Source organism: Chiloscyllium plagiosum, unplaced genomic scaffold (genome assembly GCF_037043375.1).
Source record: "Chiloscyllium plagiosum isolate Xiang-an unplaced genomic scaffold, Cpla_swu_hap1 HiC_scaffold_29, whole genome shotgun sequence".
Taxonomy (NCBI): Eukaryota; Metazoa; Chordata; class Chondrichthyes; order Orectolobiformes; family Hemiscylliidae; genus Chiloscyllium; species Chiloscyllium plagiosum.
This window is the reverse complement of record NW_028270167.1, coordinates 1,132,826-1,157,571: the sequence shown is the minus strand read 5'-3', so window position 1 is coordinate 1,157,571 and position 24,746 is coordinate 1,132,826. Positions and strand designations below refer to the sequence as shown.

Genomic DNA, 24,746 nt, shown 5'->3' with positions numbered 1-24,746 from the left:
ATTGAACCCATGTCCCTGGCGCTGTGAGGCTGCAGTGCTAACCACTGAGCCACCGTGCCACACCTGCTCAGTGACGCCCAGTTTGAGTTCCCTGGGGCCACTCTGCTCCTGTCCTCATTACAGCCTTGCTTCAAACATGGACAGAAGAGCTGGATTCCAAAAGGGATGGGGGAGGGACAGCCCTTTACATCAAGGCTACATTCAACAAACTGGGATCAATGAGTATCAGGGGGCAAACTCTCTGCTGGTTGGAGTCATACCTGGCACAAAGGAAGATAGTTGTTGGAGGTCAGTCATCTCAGCTCCAGGACATTTCTGCAGGAGTTCCTCAGGGTACTGTCCTAGGGCCAGCACGGTGGGCGGCACGGTGGCACAGTGGTTAGCACTGCTGCCTCACAGCGCCGGAGACCCGGGTTCAATTCCCGCCTCAGGCGACTGACTGTGTGGAGTTTGCACATTCTCCCCATGTCTGCGTGGGTTTCCTCCGGGTGCTCCGGTTTCCTCCCACAGTCCAAAGATGTGCAGGTCAGGTGAATTGGCCATGCAAAATTGCCCGTAGTGTTAGGTAAGGGGTAAATGTAGGGGTATGGGTGGGTTGCGCTTCGGCGGGTCGGTGTGGACTTGTTGGGCCGAAGGGCCTGTTTCCACACTGTAATGTAATGTAATGTAATCTAATCTAATCTAATCTAATCTTCAAAGCAGCAGATATGTAGGAACACTACCAAGTACAAGTCTGTCTGAGCCAGTCACATTGAAAATGGGAGCAGGAGTAGTCCATTTGGCCCTTCGAGCCTGTTCCACCATTCAATATAGTGGCTGATCATCCAACTCAGTCCCTTGTTCCCACTTCTCCCCCGTACCCTTCGGTGTCTTTAGCCCGAAGAACTGTATCTAACTTCTTCTTCAAAACGTTCAATGTTTTGGCCTCAGCTGCTATCTGTAGCAAAGAATTCCAAAAGCTTCCCACTCTCTGGATGAAAAAATTAAACTAATTTCAGTCCTAAATGGTCATGACCCCGGTTCTGCACTCACTGGTCGTCATGAACATCCTGCATTTACTTTGTCTAGTCCTGTTAGAATTTTATAAATTTTTATGAGATTCCTCCTCATTCTTCTAAACTCCAGTGAATATGATCCTAAATGTTCCAATGTCTCTTCATACATCAGTCCTGCCATCCAAGGAACCAGCCTTGGAAACATTCATTGTTGCCTCACAAGAACATACTTTGTGAGTTAAAGAAACCAAAACTGCACAGAATACTCCAAGACCCTGTACCATTACAGCATGGCATCGCTGCTCCTGGACTCGAACCACCCAGTGTGGAGACTGAGATACCAACTCCCTCCTTCACTGCCCCCTCAACCTGCGCTTACAAGGACACTCAGGTTTTGTTGCATGTCTCCCTTTCCCAATCTAACACCATTCAGATAATAAGCTGCCAAAGTGGATAATCTCGCATTCATCCCCATTATATTTCACATGCCATGCATTTGCCCACTCACAATGATGGTCACATCAGCATCTCTGCAATTCCTATACAGTTCACTATTCCACCCAGCATTGACTTGGTCTACATACTTGGAGATATGACAATTATTTCCTTTATCTAAATCATTAATATATATTGTGAATAGCTGGGGTTTGAGCACTGATCCTTGTATCCACTGGCTGCCACTCGGAAAAAGACCCATTTGTTTCCTGACTGCTAAACATTTCTCTATTTGTGCACATTGTATATTATACCTGATCTCATCCTGACTTGGAAAGATACTGCTGTCCCTTCACTGTCACTGGGTCAAAGTCCTGGAACTCCCTTCCTAAGGGCTATGTGGTTCAATCTACAGCGGTTCAAGAAGGCAGTTCATCCCACCTTCTCAAGAGGGGCAATTAGGGATAGGCATTGAGTCCAGCCAATGACACCCATACTCAATGAATGAATAAATATTAAAAGGTTATTGCTTTCAGATGAAGTCAGGACGTTGCTGAATGTGAGGAAGTGCAGGGATTGGGGGTGGGGGGGGGGGGGGGGGGGAGACGGTGACCTGTTCTAATTGGAATTTGGCCGCTCATTGGAGTTGGGATCACATTTGAACAAATGTATCACAGTTCACAGCGACAGAGATGTTGGAAGTTCCACGTTTTTTTGGGATCAGTGGAGGACGATGAACCTGCACAAACAGACCAACTCCTTATCGACTGCTGATAAGATTCCGCTTTTGTAAAGCAAGAGCCAGTGAGGCTGGGAGACGGAAACAGGTGAGAGAAACACTGGCTCAACTGCAGCCCGGGGTTTAAACAAGGTTCACACATTATCTTTATTCTGCCATTTGTGGGTGTCAGTGTAACTGGCTCCATTCGCATTTTCTGCCCATTCCTAATTCCCCTTGAGAAGTTGGTGGTGAATCATGATCCAGGGGTTAAGTAGAGATACTTACAGTGAATATTTTTAACAGGTTGGGATACTTTAATAATTCCATTTGAAGACTATTATGTTAATGTATGATTAAACAGAATTCCTGGGTGCCTGTGGGGCCCCAGGAGGAGGAGACTGGGGGATAAAGAATCTGGGGACTGTAGATGGTGTTCCCAGGGATGGGAGCCTCAGTGGAGGGGTGATGAGTGAGGTCGAATACAGTAGTGAGATATAATTTAATTTAAGTAATTTGAATTTAGTTTAAGTTAGTATTTATTGAATGTGTTTGTAGTTTAGTTTAAGGTAAGTAGATATGTTTGTTCTGGTAGAATAGTAGGTCGTTTATTAACAATGGTGCTGTGTTCTGGCTTTGTTATACTGCCTTTTTTTCTGTTTTGATGGTGTTGTTTTTTTTAATATATAAATGTTTTGTAAACGATTTAAAAAGGTTTTCAATAAAAATATTTGTAAAAGAAACACAATTCCCAGGAAAGTTTGTGAAATTATTTTGAAATGAAGTAACAGCTCCAAGTCCTGTTGAATCGACACATATTGCCTCCCAGCTTGGAAAGGTGATGGATAAAGGATAGTGACACTATCCCTTTAACAGACTGAGGAGGCTGTAGCAGAGATTACAGAGAAAGAAAACTCCTTTACAAAGCTATTGTCAGGGTCTGATAGCAATGGGAGGCTCTAGAATGAAGGGAAAGTGTGGTTGGGTCAATTGTGTTTTTGTGGAGTGAGGAACTGGGGAACATTCCTCAAGGTTACCCATGACATCAGGAGCAGCTTGGTTCACTGGGAGTGAATCAGGAATTTATATATCCTCTCCAGGATTACACATCCAACTAGCAGACATGTTTCAGAAAAATTCAATATTTTCACCCCTTTAACATCCAGGCATTGTTCAAAATGTGCAAGATCTGCTGCATGTACACCACTGGGTACCCCCCAACATGAATAGGAACATTGAAGTTGTTAGTTTAAGAATAGCCCTATGATGTTTGCAGTGATTTTTCGAATCCCGACAGGGTAGAAACAGGCCCTTCAGCCCAACAAGCCCACATTGACTCTCCAAAGAGTAACCCACCCAGACCCATTCCCCTACCCTGTTACTCTACATTTACCCCTGACTAATGCACCTCAACCTACACACCCCTTAACACTCTGCGACAATTTAACATGCACATTTTTGGACTGTGGGAGGAAACTGGAGCACCCAGAGGAAACCCACGCAGACACGGGGAGAATGTGCAAACTTCACACAGTCAGTCACCCAAGACTGGAATCAAACCCGGGTATCTGGTGCTGTGAGGCAGCAGTGCTAATCTCTGAGCCACCATGCCACCCTAATCCCTGAGAGTTTGAGTTATTTGTCACTTCCTTGGCTCCACTCTGTCCTGAATGGGCTTGACCTGTGGGTTGTTCTTTCAGAAATCTGCATTGTTCTTCTCCAGGCTTTGGTCATCCACTAGTAATGTCTACCATTTACTTAAAGGGAGACAATGGCCTAGTGATATTATTGCTGTGCTGTTAATCCAGGGACTCAGGTAATGTCCTGGGGACATGTGTTTGAATCCTGTCATACTACATGGAACTTGAATTCAATAACAATCTGGAATTAACAGTCTTAATGATCATTCATCAATTGTTGGAAGGAAACTGCCCTCCTTACCTGGTCTGGCCTACATGTGACTCCAGACCCAAAACAACATGGTAGACTCATCACTGCCCTCTGGGCAATTAGAGATGGGCAATAAATGCTGGTCTAGACGTGTTTCATGAATGATTTAGAAAAACTTCCCTGCTGCTGCCAGCTGTGAAATCTTTAGGATGTTTGCCTGAACTCTGAGGGCAGTTTGAGGTGGAGGTTTTGTGTTCGAATTTGTTACTGAAGTTAGTGTGTTGTACGCCAGTCAACTGAAGCTTATTTCTCGCCATCAAGCAGGATCTTTTTAGATGTTGACCTGACTGTGCCTACATTTATATAACATTTTCTGTGAGATGTTTGTGAAATTATCTGCAGATTTTCCGATTCTGAGATTGCAACTCATTTTTTTTTCCCCTCAAGTATAAAATCTGTGAATTTCTTACTGTGTGCATAATGTTTTCAAAAGAGTCAGTGACAGGGAGCAGTGTCTTTGCCTTCATTGCTTCATCACACTGATCGAACATCAGATGCTGCAGGATTCAAGCTCCTTCCTGTTGGTGCTGGGAGGGAGGGAGTGCGGGAAGGATTGATTTTTCTTTTGTGCTAACACAGACTTGGGACTCACCATCACTGGGTGCTATATAAATTCACCCTCCACCTTCTCAAGTTGATCTCGAGCCTGAGTGCTTGCTGTGAGTAGTTAGAATAAAATAAAAACACAACATGCTCTTCAGAGAGTCACACCAGACTCGAAACATTAGCTCTGTTTCTCTCTGTCTTCACAAATGCTGCCATTTCTGTTTCTATTTCTGATTTCCAGCATCCACAGTATTCTGCCTTTATTTGAGTGAGTGGCTGGTTAACAATTCAGACCGGTGGGATGGATGGTCTGTTCTCCTGGAAGTGTGACTGGTGGCCATAATGACAGAGAGAGATGTTCCCTAACATGGCCCAGCAGGTCTGCCCACTCTGCAGCTCTCACTCTTGTCTGTCTGTTTGAAAAATATTAACCTGGAGAACAAACATTCACCAGGACCCACCCTGAAGTTTACTACTTTACATGCACAATGAACAATTAATTAATTCTACGTAAATGCGAAACTATTGCCAGTAAAGTGAGGGGGTTAGCTGTCTCTCTTGGCTACAATTGTTTGGACATCAGCGTTTGAGAATCTCCTCCTGGATTTCAACACTCGAACTTTCACAGAAATATTTCTCTCCAGTGATTTGATGACTGATAGTTTGCTTTGAATGATAATTAAACAACATAGAAAGGACACAATATTCTCACTAACAAAGTCAAAAACATAAAGCTGTGAATGAATAACTTTCCTCCAAACAGAGAGCTGACTCTGGGAGTTAAATATGAGTCAGGTCATGTTGTTTTCTGAGATGAATCGAAGATGCTAGTATCAACCATGTTTCTTAAGACAACAGCTTCAATTTTAATCATCCTCGCAGTTTCAGGTTTGTGATTTATCGAACTGTGGTCATTGATGAGATGCCTGTTTTGGGGGTCACTTTTGTTCCTTAGTGAGAATTATGATTAATTAATTGTTATTAATTAACCTGACTCCACCCTGTTCCCATTGCCCATTCTGCATTATCTGCTGGGTAATAAAATGGGTGTGCAATGCTGAGTGTAAAAAGGGCTGGTGTATAACAGCATGTGTGCAATATGTGGGTGTGTAAGGAGGAAGTGAGTGTGCAATGTACAGGTGTATAACAGACTGTGTGTAATTGGAGCAGGGTATAACAAACAGGTGTGAATATATAACCAGGAGGGTGTGTAACAGTTGGGTATAACAGTGAGGCTTTTAACAGGTGGTATGTAACAACTGAGGGTGTAATAGCAGGTGCATAATGAGCTGGTGTGTAATGGGAGGTGGTTGACAGGCTGCTGGGTCAGATTATGTTTGAAATGAGAGATGTGTTAAGGGATGATGTAAGAGCTGTAGGGGGTGGGGGTTTAACAGTAGGTTTGTAACAGTTTCTGTGTAACAGGTGACTGTCTGTTAAGGGATGGTGGGTAATTGGCAATTGTAGACCAGGATAGTCTGTAATGTGTGGGTGAGTAACAGAATGGAGTGTAATGGACATAGAGTCATACAACACAGAAACTGACTCTTCAGTCCAAATCGCCCATGCCAACCAAGTTTCCCAAGCTACATTAATCCCACTTGCCTGGGTTTGGCCCATATCCCCCTAAACCTTTCCTATTCATGTACCTGCCCAAATATCTTTTCAATGTTGTAACTGTACCTGCATCTACCACTTCCCTTGGCAGGAGCGTCAGGAGTAAGAGTGATGAACTTCAAGCATGAATCAGTACTTGGAACTACGATGTTATGGACACAATGGAGACATGGATTTCACAGGCGCAGGAATGGTTGCTGGATGTTCCAGGGTCTAGATCTTGTAAAAAGAAAGGGGTGGGGGGATTGGCGCATAAAAGAGGAGGGGGAGTAGCATTGTTAATTACAGAGTGCATCACAGCTGCAGAAAAGGAGGTTGCTGAGTCAGTATGGGTGGGAGTCTGTAACAGGAAAGGAGCAGTCAGTTTATTGGGTGTTTTCTATACACCCTCCCCCCCCCCCCCCCCCCCCCCCCCCCCCTCCTATAGCAGCAGAGAGATGGAAGAACATATTGGATAGCAGATCTTGGAAAGGTGCAGGTGTAACAGAGTTGGTGTTATGGGTGACTTCAACTCAATATTGATTGGAACCACCTTAGTGCAGATGGTCTGGATGGAGCTGATTTTGTCACATGTTTCCACGAAGGATTCCTGGACTCAATATGCCGATAGGCCAACTAGGGGAGACGCCAAATTGGATTTGGTGCTAGGCAATGAACCATGCCAGGCCAGGTTTCAGAACTCTCAGTGCGAGAGCATTTCAGTGACAGTGACCACAACTGCCTCACCTTTCCCATAACCATGAAGAGGGATAGGAGCATACAGTATGGGAAGGTATTTAATTGGGGGAGGGGAAATTATATTGTTATTAGACAGAAGCTGTGGAGCATAAGTTGGGAACAATTGTTCTACCGGAAATGCACAACAGAAATATGGAGGCTGTTTAAGGAGCATTTGTTGCAAGTGTTGAATAACGTTGTCCCACTGAGACAGGCAAGGATTGGGAAGGTGAAGGAGCCTTGGATGATAAAAGAAGAGGAGCTTCCCATTAAGTGGAAGAAGGAAGCTTACTTAAGGTTGAGAAAGCAAGTATCTGGTACAGCTTTAGAGGGTCACAGGGCTGCTAGGAAAGAACTCAAAACTGGACTGAGGAGAGCTTGGAGGGGGCAGGAGAAAGCTATGGCAGGAAGGATTAGGGAAAACTCAAAGGTGTTCTACACTTACGTGAGGAATAAGAGAATAATCAGAGAGAGGGTAGGGCCGATCAGAGATCGTGGAGGGAATTTGTGTCTGTAGTCTGAAGAGGTAGGGGAGGCCCTAAATGAGATTTTTGCTTTAGTATTCACTAGAGAGAGGGACCTTGTTGACAGTGAGAATACAGTGGACCAGATTAATAGGCTTGAACAGATGGATATTAAGGAAGTGGATGTGCTGGAAATTCTGGGCAGCATCAAGATAGATAAGTGCCCAGGGCCGAACCAGAAATATCCAAGGTTACTGCGGGAAGTGAGGAATGAGATTGCTGCACCTTTGGCAATGACCTTTGCATCCTCACTCTCCATGGGAGTAGTATTGGATAATTGGAGGAAGGCGAATGTTGTTCCTCTGTTCAAGAAAGGGAATAGGGAAATCCCTGGGAATTACAGACCAGTCAGTCTTATGTCTGTGGTAAGCAAGGTACTGGAAAAGATTCTGAGAGATAGGATTTATGACCTTTTGCAAAAACATAGTTTGATTAAAGACAGTCAGAATGGCTTTGTGAGGGCAGGTCAGGCCTCACAGGTCTTATTGAGTTCTTTGAGGGTGTGACAAGACAAGTTGACGGAGGTAGAGCAGTGGATATGGTGTACATGGATTTCAGTAAGGCATTTGATAAGATTCCCCAGAGTAGGCTCATTTAGGAGGTATGGGTTATAGGGAAATCTGGCTGTCTGGATACAGAATCGTCTGGCCGAAAGAAGACAGCGAGTGGTGGTGGATAGAAAGTATTCCGCCTGGAGGTTGGTGACCAGTGATGTCTCACAGGTATCTGTTCTTGGGTCACTGCTGTTTGTAGTTTTTAAAAATGACTTGGTTGAGGAGGTGGAAGAGGGCATTAGTAAGTTTGCCGATGACACATAGGTCGGTGGTGTTCTAGATCGTGTCGAGGTCTATTGCAGGCTACAACAGACATTATGTAATAGAAAGTGAGGACTGCAGATGCTGGAGATCAGAGTGGAGAGTGTGGTGCTGGAAAAGCCCAGCAGGTCAGGCAGCATCTGAGGAGCAGAAAAATCGACGGCTTGAGCATAAGCCCTTCCTGATGTTGAAACATTGATTCTCCTGCTCCTTGGCTGCTGCCTGACCTGCTGGGCTTTTCTAGCAACACACTCGACTACAACAAGTCATTGACAGGATGCAGAGCTGAGCTGAGAAGTCGCAGACGGAGTTCAACCTGGGTAAATGTGAAGTGATTCATTTTGGAAGGTCGAATTTGAATGCTGAATACAGGGTTAAACGCAGGATTCTTGGCAGTGTGGAGGAACAGAGGGATCTTAGGGTCCATGTCCATAGATCCCTCAAAATTGCCACCCAAGTTGACAGGGTTGTTAAGAATGCGTATGGCATATGGCATATTGGCTTTCATTAGCAGGGGGATTGGGTTGAAGATCCACAAGGTTATGCTGCAGCTCTATAAAACCCTGGTTACATCACACTTAGAATATTGTGTCCAGTTCTGGTGGCCTCATCATAGGGATGATGTAGATGCTTTAGAGAGAATGCAGAGAAGATTTACTAGGGTGCTACCTGGATTGGAGGGCTTGATATATGAAGTTAAAAATCACACAACACCAGATTATAGTCAAACAAGTTTAATTGGAAGCACTAGCTTTCTAAGTGCCTTTCTGAACCATTGTCTTATGAAGAGAGATTGAGTGAGTGCGGGCTTTTCACACTGGAGAGAAGAAGGAAGAGAGGTGACTTGATAGAGGTGTACGAGGTAATGAGAGGATATCCAGAGACTTTTCCCCAGGGCAGAAATGGCTGTCATGCGGGGTCATAATTTTAAGGTGATTGGAGGAAGGTTTAGGGGAGAAGCCAGGGGTTGGTTCTTTACACAGAGAGTGGTGGGTGTGTGGAATGCACAGCCAGCGGTGGGAGTAGAGTCAGAGACATTAGGGACATTAAAGCAATGGCTGGACAAGCACATGGACAGCAGTAAACTGAGGGGTGTATAGGTTAGATCTTTGATTAAGTTAAATGCACTGCACAACATCGTGGGCCGAAGGGCCTGACCGTGCTGTACTGTTCTATGTTCTATATTCTATACTCTATGTTCTGTGTTCATTCCACTTACGAATGACCCTCTGTGTGAAAAAGTTGCCCCTCAGATTCCTTTTAAATCTTTCTGTTCTCATCTCAAAAATATGTCCTCTCGTGTTGAACTCACCTGCCTTCGGGAAAAGACCTTTGCTATTCACCTTAATGTGTCCCTTATGATTTTATAAATCTCTATAAGGTCACCCTTCAACCTCCTACTCTCCAGTGAAAAAAGTCCCAGCGATCCAGCCTCTCCTTATAGCTCAAACTCTCCATTCCCAGCAACATCCTAGTCAATCTTTTCTGACTCTCTCCAATTTAATAATATCCTTCCTATAGCAGTATGACTAGAACTGGTCCACAGTACTCCAAAAGTGTGCTCATCAACGTCCTGTAATAATCTCAACATAACGTCTCAACTCCTATACTCACTGGTCTGAGTAATGATGGCAAATATGCTAAATGCTTTCTTAACCATCCTGTCTACCTGTGGTGGAACTTTACGTGGAACAAAGACATTGCAGCGCAGAACAGGCCCTTCGGTCCTCGATGTTGCACCACTTAAGCCCACCTGAAGTCCATCTAACCTGCATTATTCCATGTTTATCCAATGACGGCTATAATGCTCTTAAACTTGGCGAGTCTACAACTGTTGCAGGCAGGCCATTCCATGCCCCTACTACTCTCTGAGTAAAAAAACTACCTCTGACATCTGTACTGTATCTATTGCCCCTCAATTTAAAGCTATGTCCCCTCGTGCTAGCCATCACCATCAGAGGAAAAAGGCTCTCACTGTCCACTCTCTCTAATTCTCTGATTATCTTGTGTGTCTCAATTAAGTCACCTCTCAACCTTCTCGCTAATGAAAACAGCCTCAAGTCTCTCAGCCTTTCGTTGTAAGACCTTCCCTCCATACCAGGCAACATCCTGGTAACATCCTGGTAAATCTCCTTTGAACCCTTTCCAAAACTTCCACATCCTTCCTATAATGTGGTGACCAGAATGATACTCAATACTCCAAGTGCGGCTGCACCAGAGTTTTGTACAGCTGCAGCATGACCTCATGGCTCCGAAACTCAATCCCTCTACCAATAAAAGCTAACACACTGTATGCCTTCTTAACAACCCTGTCAACCTGGGTGGCAACTTTCAGGGATCTATGTACATGGACACTGAGATCTCTCTGCTCATCCACACTACCAAGAATCTTACCATTATCCCAGTACTCTGCATTCCTGTTGCTCCTTCCAAAGTGTCTCACCTCACACTTTTCCACATTAAACTCCATTTGTCACCTCTCAGCCCAGCTCAGCAGCTTATCTATGTTCCTCTGTAACCTACAACATCCTTCAGTACTACCCACAACTCCACCAACCTTAGTGTCATCTGCAAATTTACTAACCCATCCTTCTACGCCCTCATTCAGGTCATTTATAAAAATGACAAACAGCAGTGGCCCCAAAACAGATCCTTGCGGTACACCACTAGTAACTCCAGGATGAACATTTCCCATCAACCACCACCCTTTGTCTTCTTTCCGCTAGCCAATTTCTGATTCAAACCACTAAATCATCCTCAATCTCATGCCTCCATATTTTGTGCCTACCATGGGGAACCTTATCAAACACCTTACTGAAATCCATATACACCACATCAACCGCTTTACCCTCATCTACCTGTTTGGTCTCCTTCTCAAAGAACTCAATAAGGTTTGTGAGGCACAACCGACCCTTCACAAAACTGTGTTGACTATCTCTAATCAATGTGATCCTTTCTAGATGATTATAAATCCTATCTCTTATACCTTTTTCCAACTCTTTACCCACAACAGAAGTAAGATTCCCTGGTCTCTCATTACAGGGTTGTCTCTACTCCCCTTCTTGAACAAGGGGACAACATTTGCTATCCTCCAGTCTTCTGGCACTATTCCTGTTAACAGTGATGACACATGTTGTTCCCCTGTACAAGACGGGTAGTAGGGATATTGTGGGTAACTACAGACCAGTGAGCCTGACGTCGGTGGTGGGAGAGTTGCTGGAGAGGGTACTGAGGGATAGGATCCATTTATATTTAGAAAAGAATGGGCTTATCAGTGATAGGCAACATGATTTCGTGCGGGGGAGATCATGCAGTACCAACTTAATAGAGTTCTTCGGGAAAGTGACCAAGTTGATAGATGAAGGAAGGGCTGTTGATGTCATATACATGGCCTTTAGTAAGGCGTTTGGTAAGGTTCCCCATGGTAGACTGATGGAGAAAGTGAAGTCACATGGTGTGCAGGGTGTTCTCGCTCGGTGGATAAAGAACTGGTTGAGCAACAGGAGACAGAGATTAGTAGTTGAAGGGAGTTTCTTCAAATGGAGAAAGGTGACCAGTGGTGTTCCACAGGGATCAGTGCTGGGGCCACTGTTGTTTGTAATATACATAAATGATCTGGAAGAGGGCACTGTTGGTATGATCAGCAAGTTTGAAGATGACACAAAGATTGGTGGAGTAGCAGAAAGCATAAGGGACTGTCAGAGAATACAGGAGGATATAGACAGACTGGAGAGTTGGGCGGAAAAGTGGCAGATGGATTTCAGGCCAGACAAATGTGTGGTGATGCATTTAGGCAAGACTAATTCTAGAGCGAATTATACAATGAACGGAAGAGCCTTGGGAAAAGTTGATGGGCAGAGAGATCTGGGAGTGCAGGTCCATTGTACCCTGAAGGTTGCTGCACAGGTGGATAGAGTGGTCAAGAAGGCATATAGTATGCTTGCCTTCATTGGACGGGGTATTGAGTATAAGAGCTGGCACGTCATGTTAAAATTGTACAAGACATTGGTTCGTCCGCATTTAGAATACTGTGTACAGTTCTGGTCGCCACATTACCAAAAGGATGTGGACGCTTTGGAGAGGGTGCAGAGAAGGTTTACGAGGATGTTGCCTGGTATGGAAGGTGCTAGCTATGAAGAGAGGTTAAGTAGATTAGGATTGTTTTCATTAAAAAAAAGGAGATTGAGGAGGGACCTGATTGAGGTTACAAAATCATGAAGGGTGTAGACAGGGGGGATACAGACAAGTTTTTTCCCAGGTGAAGGATGCAATAACAAGAGGTCACGCTTTCAAGGTGAGAGGTGGAAAGTTTAAGGGGAATACACGCGACAAGTACTTTACACAGAGGGTGGTAGGTGTTTGGAACATGTTGCCAGCAGAGGTGGTAGAGGCAGACACAGTAGATTCAATTAAGGTGCATCTGGACAGGTGCACAGGTAGGTGGAGAGGAGAGGGATACAGATGCTTAGGAATTGACCGGCAGGTTTAGACAGTGCATTTGGATCGGCTCAGGCTTGGAGAGCTGAAGGGCCTGTTCCTGGGCTGTAAATTTTCTTTGTTCTTTGTTCTATAAAGATCAATGCCAAAGGCTCTGCAATCTCCTCCCTGGCTTCCCAGAGAATCCTCGAATAAATCTCATCCGACCCAGGGGACTTATCTATTTTCACACTTTCCAGAATTGCTAACACCTCCTCCTTATGAACCTCAATCCCATCTAGTCTAGTAGCCTGTATCTCAGTGTTCTCCTCAACAACATTGTCTTTTTCCAGTATGAATACTGACGAAAAAAACTATGTACCTGAACTCTTAGGTCTCTCTGTTCTACAACACTCTCCAGGTACGTCCTGCCCTTGTTGGTTTTGCCAGAATGCAACACCTTGCATTTATCCAAATTCAAATCTTTTTGCCAATCCTCACCTATATTGGCCCAATTGATCAAGTTCCCTTTGTAATCTTAGATAACCTCCTTCACTGTCAACGATATCAGCAATTTTGGTATCATCTCCAAACTTACTATGTCTCCTAAATTGTCATCCAAATCATTTATATAAATGACAAACAAAAGTGGACCCAACACCGATCTCTGTGGAACAGCACTGGTCACAGGCCTCCAGTCTGAAAAACAACTCTCCACCACCCTCTGTCTCCTAACTGTCAAGTCAATTTTGTATCCAATTTGCAAGCTCTTCCTGAATCTCATGTGATCTAACTTCACTAATTAGTCTACTATGCAGAACCTCATCAAAGGCTTTTTTTAAATCCATGTAGACAATGTCTAGCGCTCTGCCCTCATCAATCCTTTTGGTTACATGCTCAAAAAACTCAAGTCAAGTTTGAGCGAGATGCTTTCCCAAGTACACAGCTATGTTAACTGTCCCTAATCAGTCCTTGTCTCTCCATGTAAATCCTATCTCTCAGAATCCCCTCCAACAAATTACCCACCTCTGATGTCAGATCCATAGGCCTATTATTCCCAGGCTTCTCCTTACAGTCTTTCTTAACTAAAGGCATAGCAAGTGTGTAAAGGCTGAGTGTGTAAATGGGGGTATGTAATGGGTCACTGTGAGCTGAGTCTATCAGTTGATTCTGCGGAATGTGGTGGGGAGCTGTTTCTTATCTGATAGGTGGGCGGTGATGGGAAGCAACTGACATGAAGTGGTTTCCCTGAGCTCAGGACTTTCAGATATTTCCCAACGAAAACACAAACATATCATCAGGAGCAGATTCAAACAACAACCTCGCAATGACAAGCTGTTTGTTGAGGAATTGAGCAACAGATAATTGAGTGCTCTTTGGTATTCCCATCCTCATCCCCTTGTTTCCTACAGATTCTCGAACAAGGCTGGGTGTGGGAGACTCTCACAAATACGTCTTCAAAAAAGCCAGCGAATCCCAACATCTGAAAACCAAGGAGCCTTTCAGGTGAGTATTGGGTGCCAGTGCACATCCGCAGGGTTCAGGGCCAGAACAGGAATGGCTGAACCCACAATGAACAAAGGCGACTGAAACATTTCCCTCCTTATTCTACAACAACAACGGTGATGAGGTGACCACATAGTCAGTGGTCAGTCACTGATCAGCAATTTCTGTTTTTGTCTTTAATGTTATTTGTGGCAAGTCAGTTATAAGGCCATAGTTATAGGAGCAGAATTAGGCCACTCAGCCCATTGAGTCTGTTCCAACATTTGATAATGGCTGATATATTTCTCAACCCCATTCTCCTATAACCTTCGATCGCCCACTAATTAGGAACCTATCTGTCTCTATCTTAAATACACTCAATGACTTGGCATCCACAGCCCTCTGTGGTAATAAGTTCCACAGCTTCCCTACCCTCTGGCTGACCAGATTCCTCCTTATTTCAATTCTAAAGGTCATCCCTTCACTCTGAGGCTGTGCCCTTGGGTCCTAGTCTCTCCAACTTGCATCCAGGCCTCCCAGTATTCTGTAAGTTTTGATCAGATCCCACCCCATCCTTCTAAACTCCATCAAGTTTAGGCCCAGAGTCTTCAACCTCTCCTCATATGGCAAGCAATTAATTCCTAGGATCATTCTTATAAATCTCCTCTGGACCGCCTCCAACACCAGCACAATGTTCTTTCAATATGGGGCCCAAAACTGCTCACGATATTCCAAATGCAGTCTGACCAGAGCCTTACACAGCCTCAGCAGTACATTCCTGCTCTTGTATTCTAGCCATTTTCAAATGAATGCCAATGTTGTATTTGCCTTTCTAACTGCCAACTGAACCTGCATGTTAACCTTAATGGAATCCTGAACTAAGACTCCCAAGTCCCTTTGTGCTTCAGATTTTGAAGCCTTTCCCCATTAAGAATATAGTCCATGCCTCTGTTCTACTCACCAAAGTACATGATCTCACACTTTCTCATGTTATACTCCATCTGCCACTTCTTTGCCCACTCTCCGAACCTGTCCAAACCCTCTGCAGCCTCCCCGCCTCCTCAATGCTACCTGTCCCTTACTTATCTTGTGTCATCTGCAAACCTAGTAACAATGTGCTCAGTTCCTTCATTGTGTAATGTGAAGAGTTGTGACCCCTGTGGAACTCCACTAGTCTCTGGCTGCCATCCTGAAAAAGACCCCTATATCCCTACTCTCTGCCTTCTACCAGAAACCAATCCTCTATCCACACCAGTACCTTGTCCTAACACCACAGACTCCTATCTTATTTAGCAGCCTCCTCTGTGACACCTTACCAAAGTCCATCTGGAAAACCAAATAAATCACTGGCTCACCTTTGTGTAACTTGCTCATTATCTCCTCAAAGAATTCAAACAGATTTGTCAGGCACGACCTCCTCTTGATGAGGCTGTGCTCACTCAGTCCTGTTTTACCGTGCACTTCCCAGTGCTCTGTAAACCCATCTTTAATTCTGGACTCCAAAATCTTACCATTGACCGAGGTCAGGCTTACTGTCTGAGGGCAGTGAACAGAAAGTGGACAGTCGGTGGATGATCTGAAGATTCTGAGTCAAGAGGACTAAAGAATTACAGCAAAACAGGGGCCGACTGAAGCAGAATCTGTCCAGGGAGCTTCATGTGAAATCAGTCCCTCCAGTCATGTTGGATTAACACTATCAATGGAATCTGCACTTTCAGAGTTTGTGGTTCTGTTTGAGATGGACACTAACAGAAAACAGAAACTGACAAAGGAAATCAAGAAAGGAAACAGATTCTTCCTGTTTCTAAGAATACGGAAACTGAGATTTTGAAATTGAATGATGGGACAGGCTGAAACAGAGCGGGAGAGCCATTGGATGTGGTTAGTGCAGTTGATGAGTCTCGTTACTGGGAGACAGTGATGTGGTGGTAATCCCAAGGCCCAGTGTAATGCTGTGGGGGCGCAGGTTGAAGTGTCTAATATTAGGGGGCATTCGTTTGAAGTGAGGGTGAAAGTTCAAAGGAGATGTGAGGGGCAAATCTTTACACAGAGAGTGGTAGGAGTCTGGTGTACACATCCAGGGATGATAGTGGAGGCAGATACAATAGGGGCATTTAGGGGGCTTTTAAATAAGCACATGAATATGGAAGGAATGGAGGGATATATGAACCATAGAGTCACAGAGCCATAGAGATGTACAGCATGAAAACAGACCCTTCGGTCCAACCCATCCATGCCACCAGATATCCCAATCCAATCTAGTCCCACCTGCCAGCACCCGGCCCATATCCCTCCAAACCCTTCCTATTCATATACCCATCCAAATGCCTCTTAAATGTTGCAATTGTACCAGCCTCCACCACTTCCTCTGGCAGCTCATTCCATACACATACCACCCTTTGCGTGAAAACGTTGCCCCTTAGGTCTCTTTTATATCTTTCCCCTCTCACCCTAAATCTATGCCCCCTAGTTCTGGACTCCCCAATCCCAGGGAAAAGACTTTGTCTATTTACCATATCCATGCCCCTCATAATTTTGTAAACCCTGATAAGGTCACCCCTCAGCCTCCGACGCTCCAGGGAAAACAGCCCCAGCCTGTTCAGTCTCTCCCTATAGCTCAAATCCTTCAACCCTGGTAACTCAATTCCTTGTAAATCTTTTCTGAACCCTTTCAAGTTTCACAACACCTTTCCGATAAGAAGGAGACCAGAATTGCACACAATATTCCAACAGTGGCCTAACCAATGTCCTGTACAGCCACAACATGACCTCCCAACTCCTGTACTCAATACTCTGACCAATAAAGGAAAGCATACCAAACACCTTCTTCACTATCCTATCTACCTGCGACTCCACTTTCAAGGAGCTATGAACCTGCACTCCAAGGTCTCTTTGTTCAGCAACACTCCCTAGGACCTTACCATTAAGTGTATAAGTTCTGCTAAGATTTGCTTTCCCAAAATGCAGCACCTCGCATTTATCTGAATTAAACTCCATCTGCCACTTCTCAGCCCATTGGCCCATCTGGTCAAGATCCTGTTGTAATCTGAGGTAACTCTCTTTGCTGTCCACTACACCTCCAATTTTGGTATCATCTGCAAACTTACTAACTGTACCTCTTATTCTCACACCCAAATCATTTATGTAAATGACAAAAAGTAGAGAGCCCAGCACCGATCCTTGTGGCACTCCACTGGTCACAGGCCTCCAGTCTGAAAATCAACCCTCCACCACCACCCTCTGTCTTCTACCTTTGAGCCAGTTCTGTATCCAAGTGGCTAGTCCTCCCTGTATTCCGTGAGATCTAACCTTGCTAATCAGTCTCTCATGGGGAACCTTGTCGAACGCCTTACTGAAATCTATATAGATCACATCTACCGCTCTGCCCTCATCAATCCTCTTTGTTACTTCCTCAAAAAAACTCAATCAGGTTTGTGAGACATGATTTCCCACACACAGAGCCATGTTGACTATCCCGAATCAGTCCTTGCCTTTCCAACAGGATTCCCTCCAACAACTTGCCCATCACTGACAACAGGCTCACCGGTCTACAGTTCCCTGGCTTGTCTTTACCGCCCTTCTTAAACAGTGGCAACACGTTTGCCAACCTTCAGTCTTCCAGCACCTCACCTGTGACTATCGATGATACAAATATCTCAGCAAGAGGCCCAGCAATCACTTCTCTAGCTTCCCACAGAGTTCTCGGGTACACCTGATCAGGTCCTGGGGATTTATCCACCTTTATGCGTTTCAAGACATCCAGCACTTCCTCCTCTGTAATATGGACATTTTTCAAGATGTCACCATCTATTTCCCTACATTCTATATCTTCCATATCCTTTTCCACAGTAAATACTGATGCAAAATACTCGTTTAGTATCTCCCCCCTTTCCTGCGGATCCACACAAAGGCCGCCTTGCTGATCTTTGAGGGGCCCTATACTCTCCCTAGTTACCCTTTTGTCCTTAATATATTTGTAAAACTCTTTGGATTCTCCTTAATTCTATTTGCCAAAGCAATCTCATGTCCCCTTTTTGCCCTCCTGATTTCCCTCTTAAGTATACTCCTACTTCCTTTATACTCTTCTAAGGATTCACTCGATCTATCCTGTCTATACCTGACATATGCTTCCTTCCTTTTCTTAACCCAAAACCTCAATTTCTTTCGTCATCCAGCATTCCCTATACCTACCAGCCTTCCCTTTCACCCTGACAGGAATATACTTTCTCTGGATTCTTGTTATCTCATTTCTGAAGGCTTCCCATTTTTCAGCCGTCCCTTTACCTGCGAACATCTGCCCCCAATCAGCTTTCGAAAGTTCTTGCCTAATACCGTCAAAATTGGCCTTTGTCCAATTTAGAACTTCAACTTTTAGATCTGGTCTATCCTTTTCCATCACTACTTTAAATCCAATAGAATTATGGTCACTGGCCCCAAAGTGCTCCCCCACTGACACCTCAGTCACCTGCCCTGCCTTATTTCCCAAGAGTAGGTCAAGTTTTACACCTTCTCTAGTAGGTACATCCACAAACTGAATCATAAAATTGTCTTGTACACACTTAACAATTTCCTCTCCATCAAAACCCTTAACACTATAGCAGTCCCAGTCGATGTTTGGAAAGTTAAAATCCCCTACCATAACCACCCTATTATTCTTACAGATGGCTGAGATCTCCTTCCAAATTTGTTTCTCAATTTCTCTCTGACTATTAGGAGGTCTATAATACAATCCCAATAAGGTTATCATCCCTTTCTTATTTCTCAGTTCCATCCAAATAACTTCCCTGGATGTATTTCCAGGAATATCCTCCCTCAGCACAGCTGTAATGCTATCCCTTATCAAAAATGCCACTCCCTCTCCTCTCTTGCCTCCCTTTCTATCTTTCCTGTAGCATTTGTATCCTGGAACATTAAGCTGCCAGTCCTGCCCATCCCTGAGCCACGTTTCCGTAATTGCTATGATATCCCAGTCCCATGTTCCTAACCATGCCCTGAGTTCATCTGCCTTCCCTGTTATGCCCCTTGCATTGAAATAAATGCAGTTTAATTTATTAGTCCTACCTTGTCCCTGCCTGTCCTGACTGTTTGACTCACTTCTGTTCTCAGCTGTACCCGTCTCAGATCGATCTATTTACTCACTATCTCCCTGGGTCACACCCCACCCCACCCCCACCTTACTAGTTTAAATCCTCCCAAGCAGCTCCAGCAAATCCCCCTGCCAGTATATTAGTCCCCTTCCAATTTAGGTGCAATCCATCCTTCTTATACAGGTCACTTCTACCCTAAAAGAGATTCCAATGATCCAAAAATGGTGAATCCTTCTCCCATACACCAGCTCCTCAGCCGTGCATTCATCTGCTCTATCCTCCTATTCCTGCCCTCACTAGCTCGTAGCCCTGGGAGTAATCCAGATATTGCTACTCTCGAGGACCTCTTTTTTAAATTTCTGCCTAACTCTGTAATCTCCCTTCAGAATCTCAACCTTTTCCCTTCCTATATCGTTGGTTCCAATGTGGACAATGACCTCTTGCTGGCCCCTCTCCCCCGTGAGAACATTATGCACCCTCTCTGAGACATCCTTGATCCTGGCACCAGGGAAACAACACACCATTCTGCTTTTTCGCTGCTGGCCACAGAAACGTCTGTCTGTACCTCTGACTACAGAATCCCCTGGCACAATTGATCTCTTGGAAGCCGACATACCCCTTGTTGCATTAGAGCCAGTCTCAATACCAGAAACTTGGCTGTTCGTGCTACGTTCCCCTGAGAATCCATCACCCCCTACATTTTCCAAAACAGCATACCTGTTTGAAATGGGTATATCCACAAAAGACTCCTGCACTAGCTGCCTACCTCTCTTACCCTTCCTGGAGTTAACCCATCTATAGGGACTGTATCTGAGACTTTCACCCCTTCCTTTAACTGCCATCCATCACAAACTGTTGTTGTTGCAAATTCCTCATTGTTTTTACCTGGCTCTCCAACCAATCCATTCAATCCATTCGATCTGATAAGATTCGCAACCAGCAGCATTTATGGCAGATATAATCCCTAGTAACCCTTAAACTCTCTTTAAACTCCCACATCTGACAAGAAGTACATTTCACTGTACTAAAGGTCATTTTTGCTTCTTCACAATCTATAGACCCAGAAAATAACACTGTCTTATTCCTCTACAAACACTGACCCAGGTTAAATTAATAATTATGGTGTATATTTTAAGTTTAATCAAGAGATATATCTCCAAAAACATATAATCTACTCACTACTGCAGCCTTTCTGGAGGTCACACTTAAACCAACAATACACTTATTTGCTTCTGTGCTGTGAACTTCGCCCAACGGTTCCTCCAAGATCAGTTGTGAATTTCACAGTTTGTTTGTTAATTTTCCCAGATGAACTCCGATGTCCAGTGATCCATGAATTCAAACAGCAAAGGCAGTGTCAGTTTCTCTCTCTCTCTCTCCTGCACTGACCTCCCCATGTGCTTCCTTTGTCTGCTCTTCTCCCTTTTAAAACTGCTGTACTTTTGACTCAGGGCAAGCAAAAGGGATTAGTTTAATTTGGCATCATTTTGGCACAACGCAGTTGGTCAAAGAGCCTGTTACTGTGCTGTACTGTTCCATGTTCTCTGTTCAAATTCCACCTGGCAGCTGGGGGAATTTAAATCCAATGAATAAAATCTGGAATTGAAACCTCATCTCAGTGATAGTGACAGTAAAACAATCATCTGGGGAAGGAATTCTGCTCTCCTTACCTGGTCTGTCCTACATGTGACGCCTGCAATGGGGATGGCTCAACTGCTCTCAGAAATGGCTGAGAGAGTGTGTGAGGGCAGCTGACAAAGGCTGGGCTGGCCCACATGCCCCATGCCATGGGGGAGCAAAACTCTTGGTGGGTTTATACTGTGCAGACTGAGTTGATCTGGTTCTGCAGACACTTGGTCGTGAGTTCCTGTCTACTCAGGATCAGACTATACCTAGAAATTGGGGAAGGCATGAGTTTGAAAGGCTTTGTAACTGAAGGTTATGAACTGTTTGCTGTGTGGGTGGCTGAGCCAATTCATAAGATCTGATATTTAATGTGTGATGTGAAGTTTGTAATCAACCACAATATGCCTGAGAGTTCACATTTAATTTATGTTGATTCTTGATGTCAGGCACGCATAGTTAGCTAAGGTACTATTTAGGATTTTGTACATTATTTTTAAATAATTTTTTTGTTTATAGCGAAATCTCAAGAAATTACACCAACTAATTCTGGAATTTGAGCTTTACTGAGAAAAAGACATGACCAACAGTATTTCAACTGCCCGTAACATTCGAGTCAATAAAGCCAAGTGCTGCAGAGGAGGCCTAGAGTAGATTTAGTGTATTTTTGGTGCTACAGACTTAACGGCTTGAAGGGCCTCTTTACTGAATGTTTCTGTGTTCACAACAAACAAGGTACTGACTGTACCCAACCAGATTCTGATTACAAAATTCAAAAGAAATTGTTGAACTTTACATATGATTCTGCAATTGGACAACATTTGCCAGATAACCCTGAGTGTGAGAAGAATTACACTGTCAAGTAGTTTAGTATCTTCAATCAGGCTCACATTGTGGTGAACGTGTGTACCCTGTTCTTTGCAAATAGAAAGAACACATACATTCACTGATCGTATGCTCATTCAACAAAATAGATGACAGCCATTCACTGGCTCATTTTACAGGGCAAAGCCCTGCTCAATCAGAGTTGACTTGTCTAGATTAAAATTTAACCAAGATGTGGCAGTTAATTGTCAGTCATCATTAATTGATGCGTTCTCCATAGCAATGTCTCCAGCAATGGGAATCCACTGGCCAACCAATAAACACACACCTTTTATAAAGTAGAAATGTTATTTCTTGCTAATTGCTCTAATGAGGGCAAGATGAAACCTTCCACAAAATGAGTCTTTTTAGCATCACTCAGGCTTTGTAAGATCAAGTCGGCATTTTGCCTGTGTAAGTGTTGATCCATTTTGCCTGTACAAAGTTAAAAATCACACAACACCAGGTTATAGTCCAACACCTGATGAAGGAGCGACGCTCTGAAAGCTAGTGTGCTTCCAATTAAACCTGTTGGACTATAACCTGGTGTTGTGTGATTTTTAACTTTGTACACCCCAGTCCAACACCGGCACCTCCAAATCATTTTGCCTGTGGAATTGTTGATCCACTGAGCTCAGCTTCTTAGCCAGACTTCACAAACAGTGTGTTTACAGTTCCCTGTCAGATGATCATTACTTTCTATTCTGTCCAGGTGAGGTAGTCACCTTTTCTCTGTTTACACTTCCAGTTATCTTCTGAAGGATGATGCTACGCATGTCCACAAGCTCACTGACAGTCTCCATCAGAAACTTGTTCCCATCACAGAGGAGCTTCGTCTGAAGATGACGCTTGACACAGAGAAGCTGCGGCAGTTGATCAGGCACGAGATGCAGGAACTGAGCAGGAAAATTGATCCTTTTGCTGATGAACTCCACCAGAGGCGCAGTAGAAGCCTCACGGAATTGCATCAGATGCTGACTCCTTTCATTGAGCAGCTCCGCATTGCCCCGTTAATTCACAGCAGGAGAACACTTTTACGTAAAGTGAGAGCTGATACAAAAACTCAAAGGCAAATCATGGTCTCACTGACTGAAGCAGTGCAGAGTCAGATCGAGGACAACATTGCCAAAGTAAACCAGGGCCTCCCACCCAGTTCATCCCTGCTCCAGCTCGATAAAGGAATCCAGAAAATTCTGGGTAAGCTCCTTCCTGATGTTGACAAAGGATTTGCAAGTGTCCTCCATCAGGTTGGCACTGTTCCCCAGCACATGGAGAACATCAGTATCCTTGAGTCAAAGATTAATAGCAATGTGGTAAAACTGGCCCCTTACGCTTCAAACAAAACCGGGATTCTGACTGGCAACATGAATGATGCAAATCTGACTTGGCAGATGAAAGATCTCAGCAGAAACCTCGACCAAGTAGCCAAGATTTTCCTGCAGAACACAAACTCCTTCACAGTTAATAAAAACCTCACAGTCAAACTGAAGAATATGAAAGACAGACTCACTCCATATGCTGACAGCTTAAAGCAAGCTCTTCAAAACCAGCTTTCAAATATGTCCGAATATATCCGCGATGAAGTGAATAACTTTTGAGAAAGAGAAGGAAGTTAAACTGAATTTTGGGAGTGGGGAGTCTTGAAGTATGAAGAACTGTGTCATTGATTGTAATGATTCTCAACACATTGAATTGGTGTCAAAAGGAATAATTGTCAACATCACTTGATAAAGATTTTAGAGTGCACTGTCGTTTACTCATGGGCTTTTTAAAGAACTTTAGAATTTATAATGTTTCATTGTGTTTTCACTCCTTAGAAATAATCTTCATTAAATATCAAGCTTCTTTATTGCTCCTCATGGTATCCAACTCTTCAATTGTGATGATGGCAGTTCCTTTGGAAGCCTGTTTTACTAAGTACATACTCCTGTCTCCCTTCCTTGTTTAGCTGTTTCTGATTTCCATGTCTCCCTGTCTGTTCTCCATCTCTCGTTCCTTTTGACACACACACACACACACACACCTCACCCAAACCCTCTTTGTTCCTGGAGATCTGGTTCTGGCATCTAACCCAGTCAGTGGCCAGCACTGTCCTTGTTCACAAACAGCAGGCATCAGTGCAACCACCTGAGGAAAGTCCAGCAACTCCCAGCTCCTTCAATTGCTCATCCCAGATCACATCATATTCCACATCACAATCCTAGATCACACCATAATTCCAGATCACAATATGATCCCAGATTGCAAAACAACTCTCGATTAAAACATGATCCCAGATGATGAGGACAATCCATTTGATGTGGTCCACCTGGACTTCAGCAAGGCCTTTGGTAAGGTCCCACATGGGAGACTGATAGTGAAGGTGAGAGCCTATAGGATTGAAGGAAGTTTAGCTAGATGGGATGCAGAATTAGCTGAGTGACAGGAAGCAGAGGGTGATGGATGAAGGATGTTTTTGTGATTGGAAGCCTGTGTCCAGTGGGATTCTGTGGGGATCAGTGTTGGGCCCTTGCTGTCTGTGACATATATAAATGATTTAGACTTGAATGTCAGAAGATGTTCAATTGATAAGTTTGTGGATGATATGAAAACTGGTGGAGTGGAAAATAGTGAGGAGGATAGCCAGAGATTGCAGGAGAATATAGGTGGGCTGCTCAGTAACAAATGGGACTCAGTCTGGTATGTGTGAGGTGATGTACAAGGGCAGGGTGACAAACAAAGTAAATGAATAAACGATGAACAGTTAGAACCCTGGGAAGCACTGAGGATTAAAAGGACTATGGTGTGCAGGTCTATTGGTCCCTTAAGGCAGTGGGATGGGTAGAAACAAAATGTGGTTAAGAAGTCATATGGGATACTTGCCTTTATTACCCGAGACGTGTAATTTAAGAGCAGGGAGGTGATGCTGGAACTGTATAAAATGCTGGTTAGACTATAGCTAGAGGATTGTGTGT

General features: G+C 44.1%; 1 protein-coding gene across 2 annotated transcripts; it reads left to right on the top strand.

The window, feature by feature from the left end:
* The first annotated feature begins 5,400 nt into the window (after positions 1-5,400).
* Positions 5,401-23,646, top strand: LOC122540568 (uncharacterized). Of its 2 annotated transcripts, none has more exons than XM_043676440.2 (3): positions 5,401-5,532; positions 14,146-14,239; positions 22,541-23,646. In XM_043676440.2, exons 1-3 carry the CDS (start codon positions 5,469-5,471, stop codon positions 23,388-23,390), a joined length of 1,008 nt encoding a protein of 335 aa, XP_043532375.2. In that variant the 5' UTR covers positions 5,401-5,468; the 3' UTR covers positions 23,391-23,646. The 2 variants fall into 2 exon arrangements, with proteins under 2 accessions (XP_043532375.2, XP_043532374.2); XM_043676439.2 differs by lacking the exon at positions 5,401-5,532 and adding an exon at positions 6,356-6,454.
* The last annotated feature ends 1,100 nt before the right edge of the window (positions 23,647-24,746 follow it).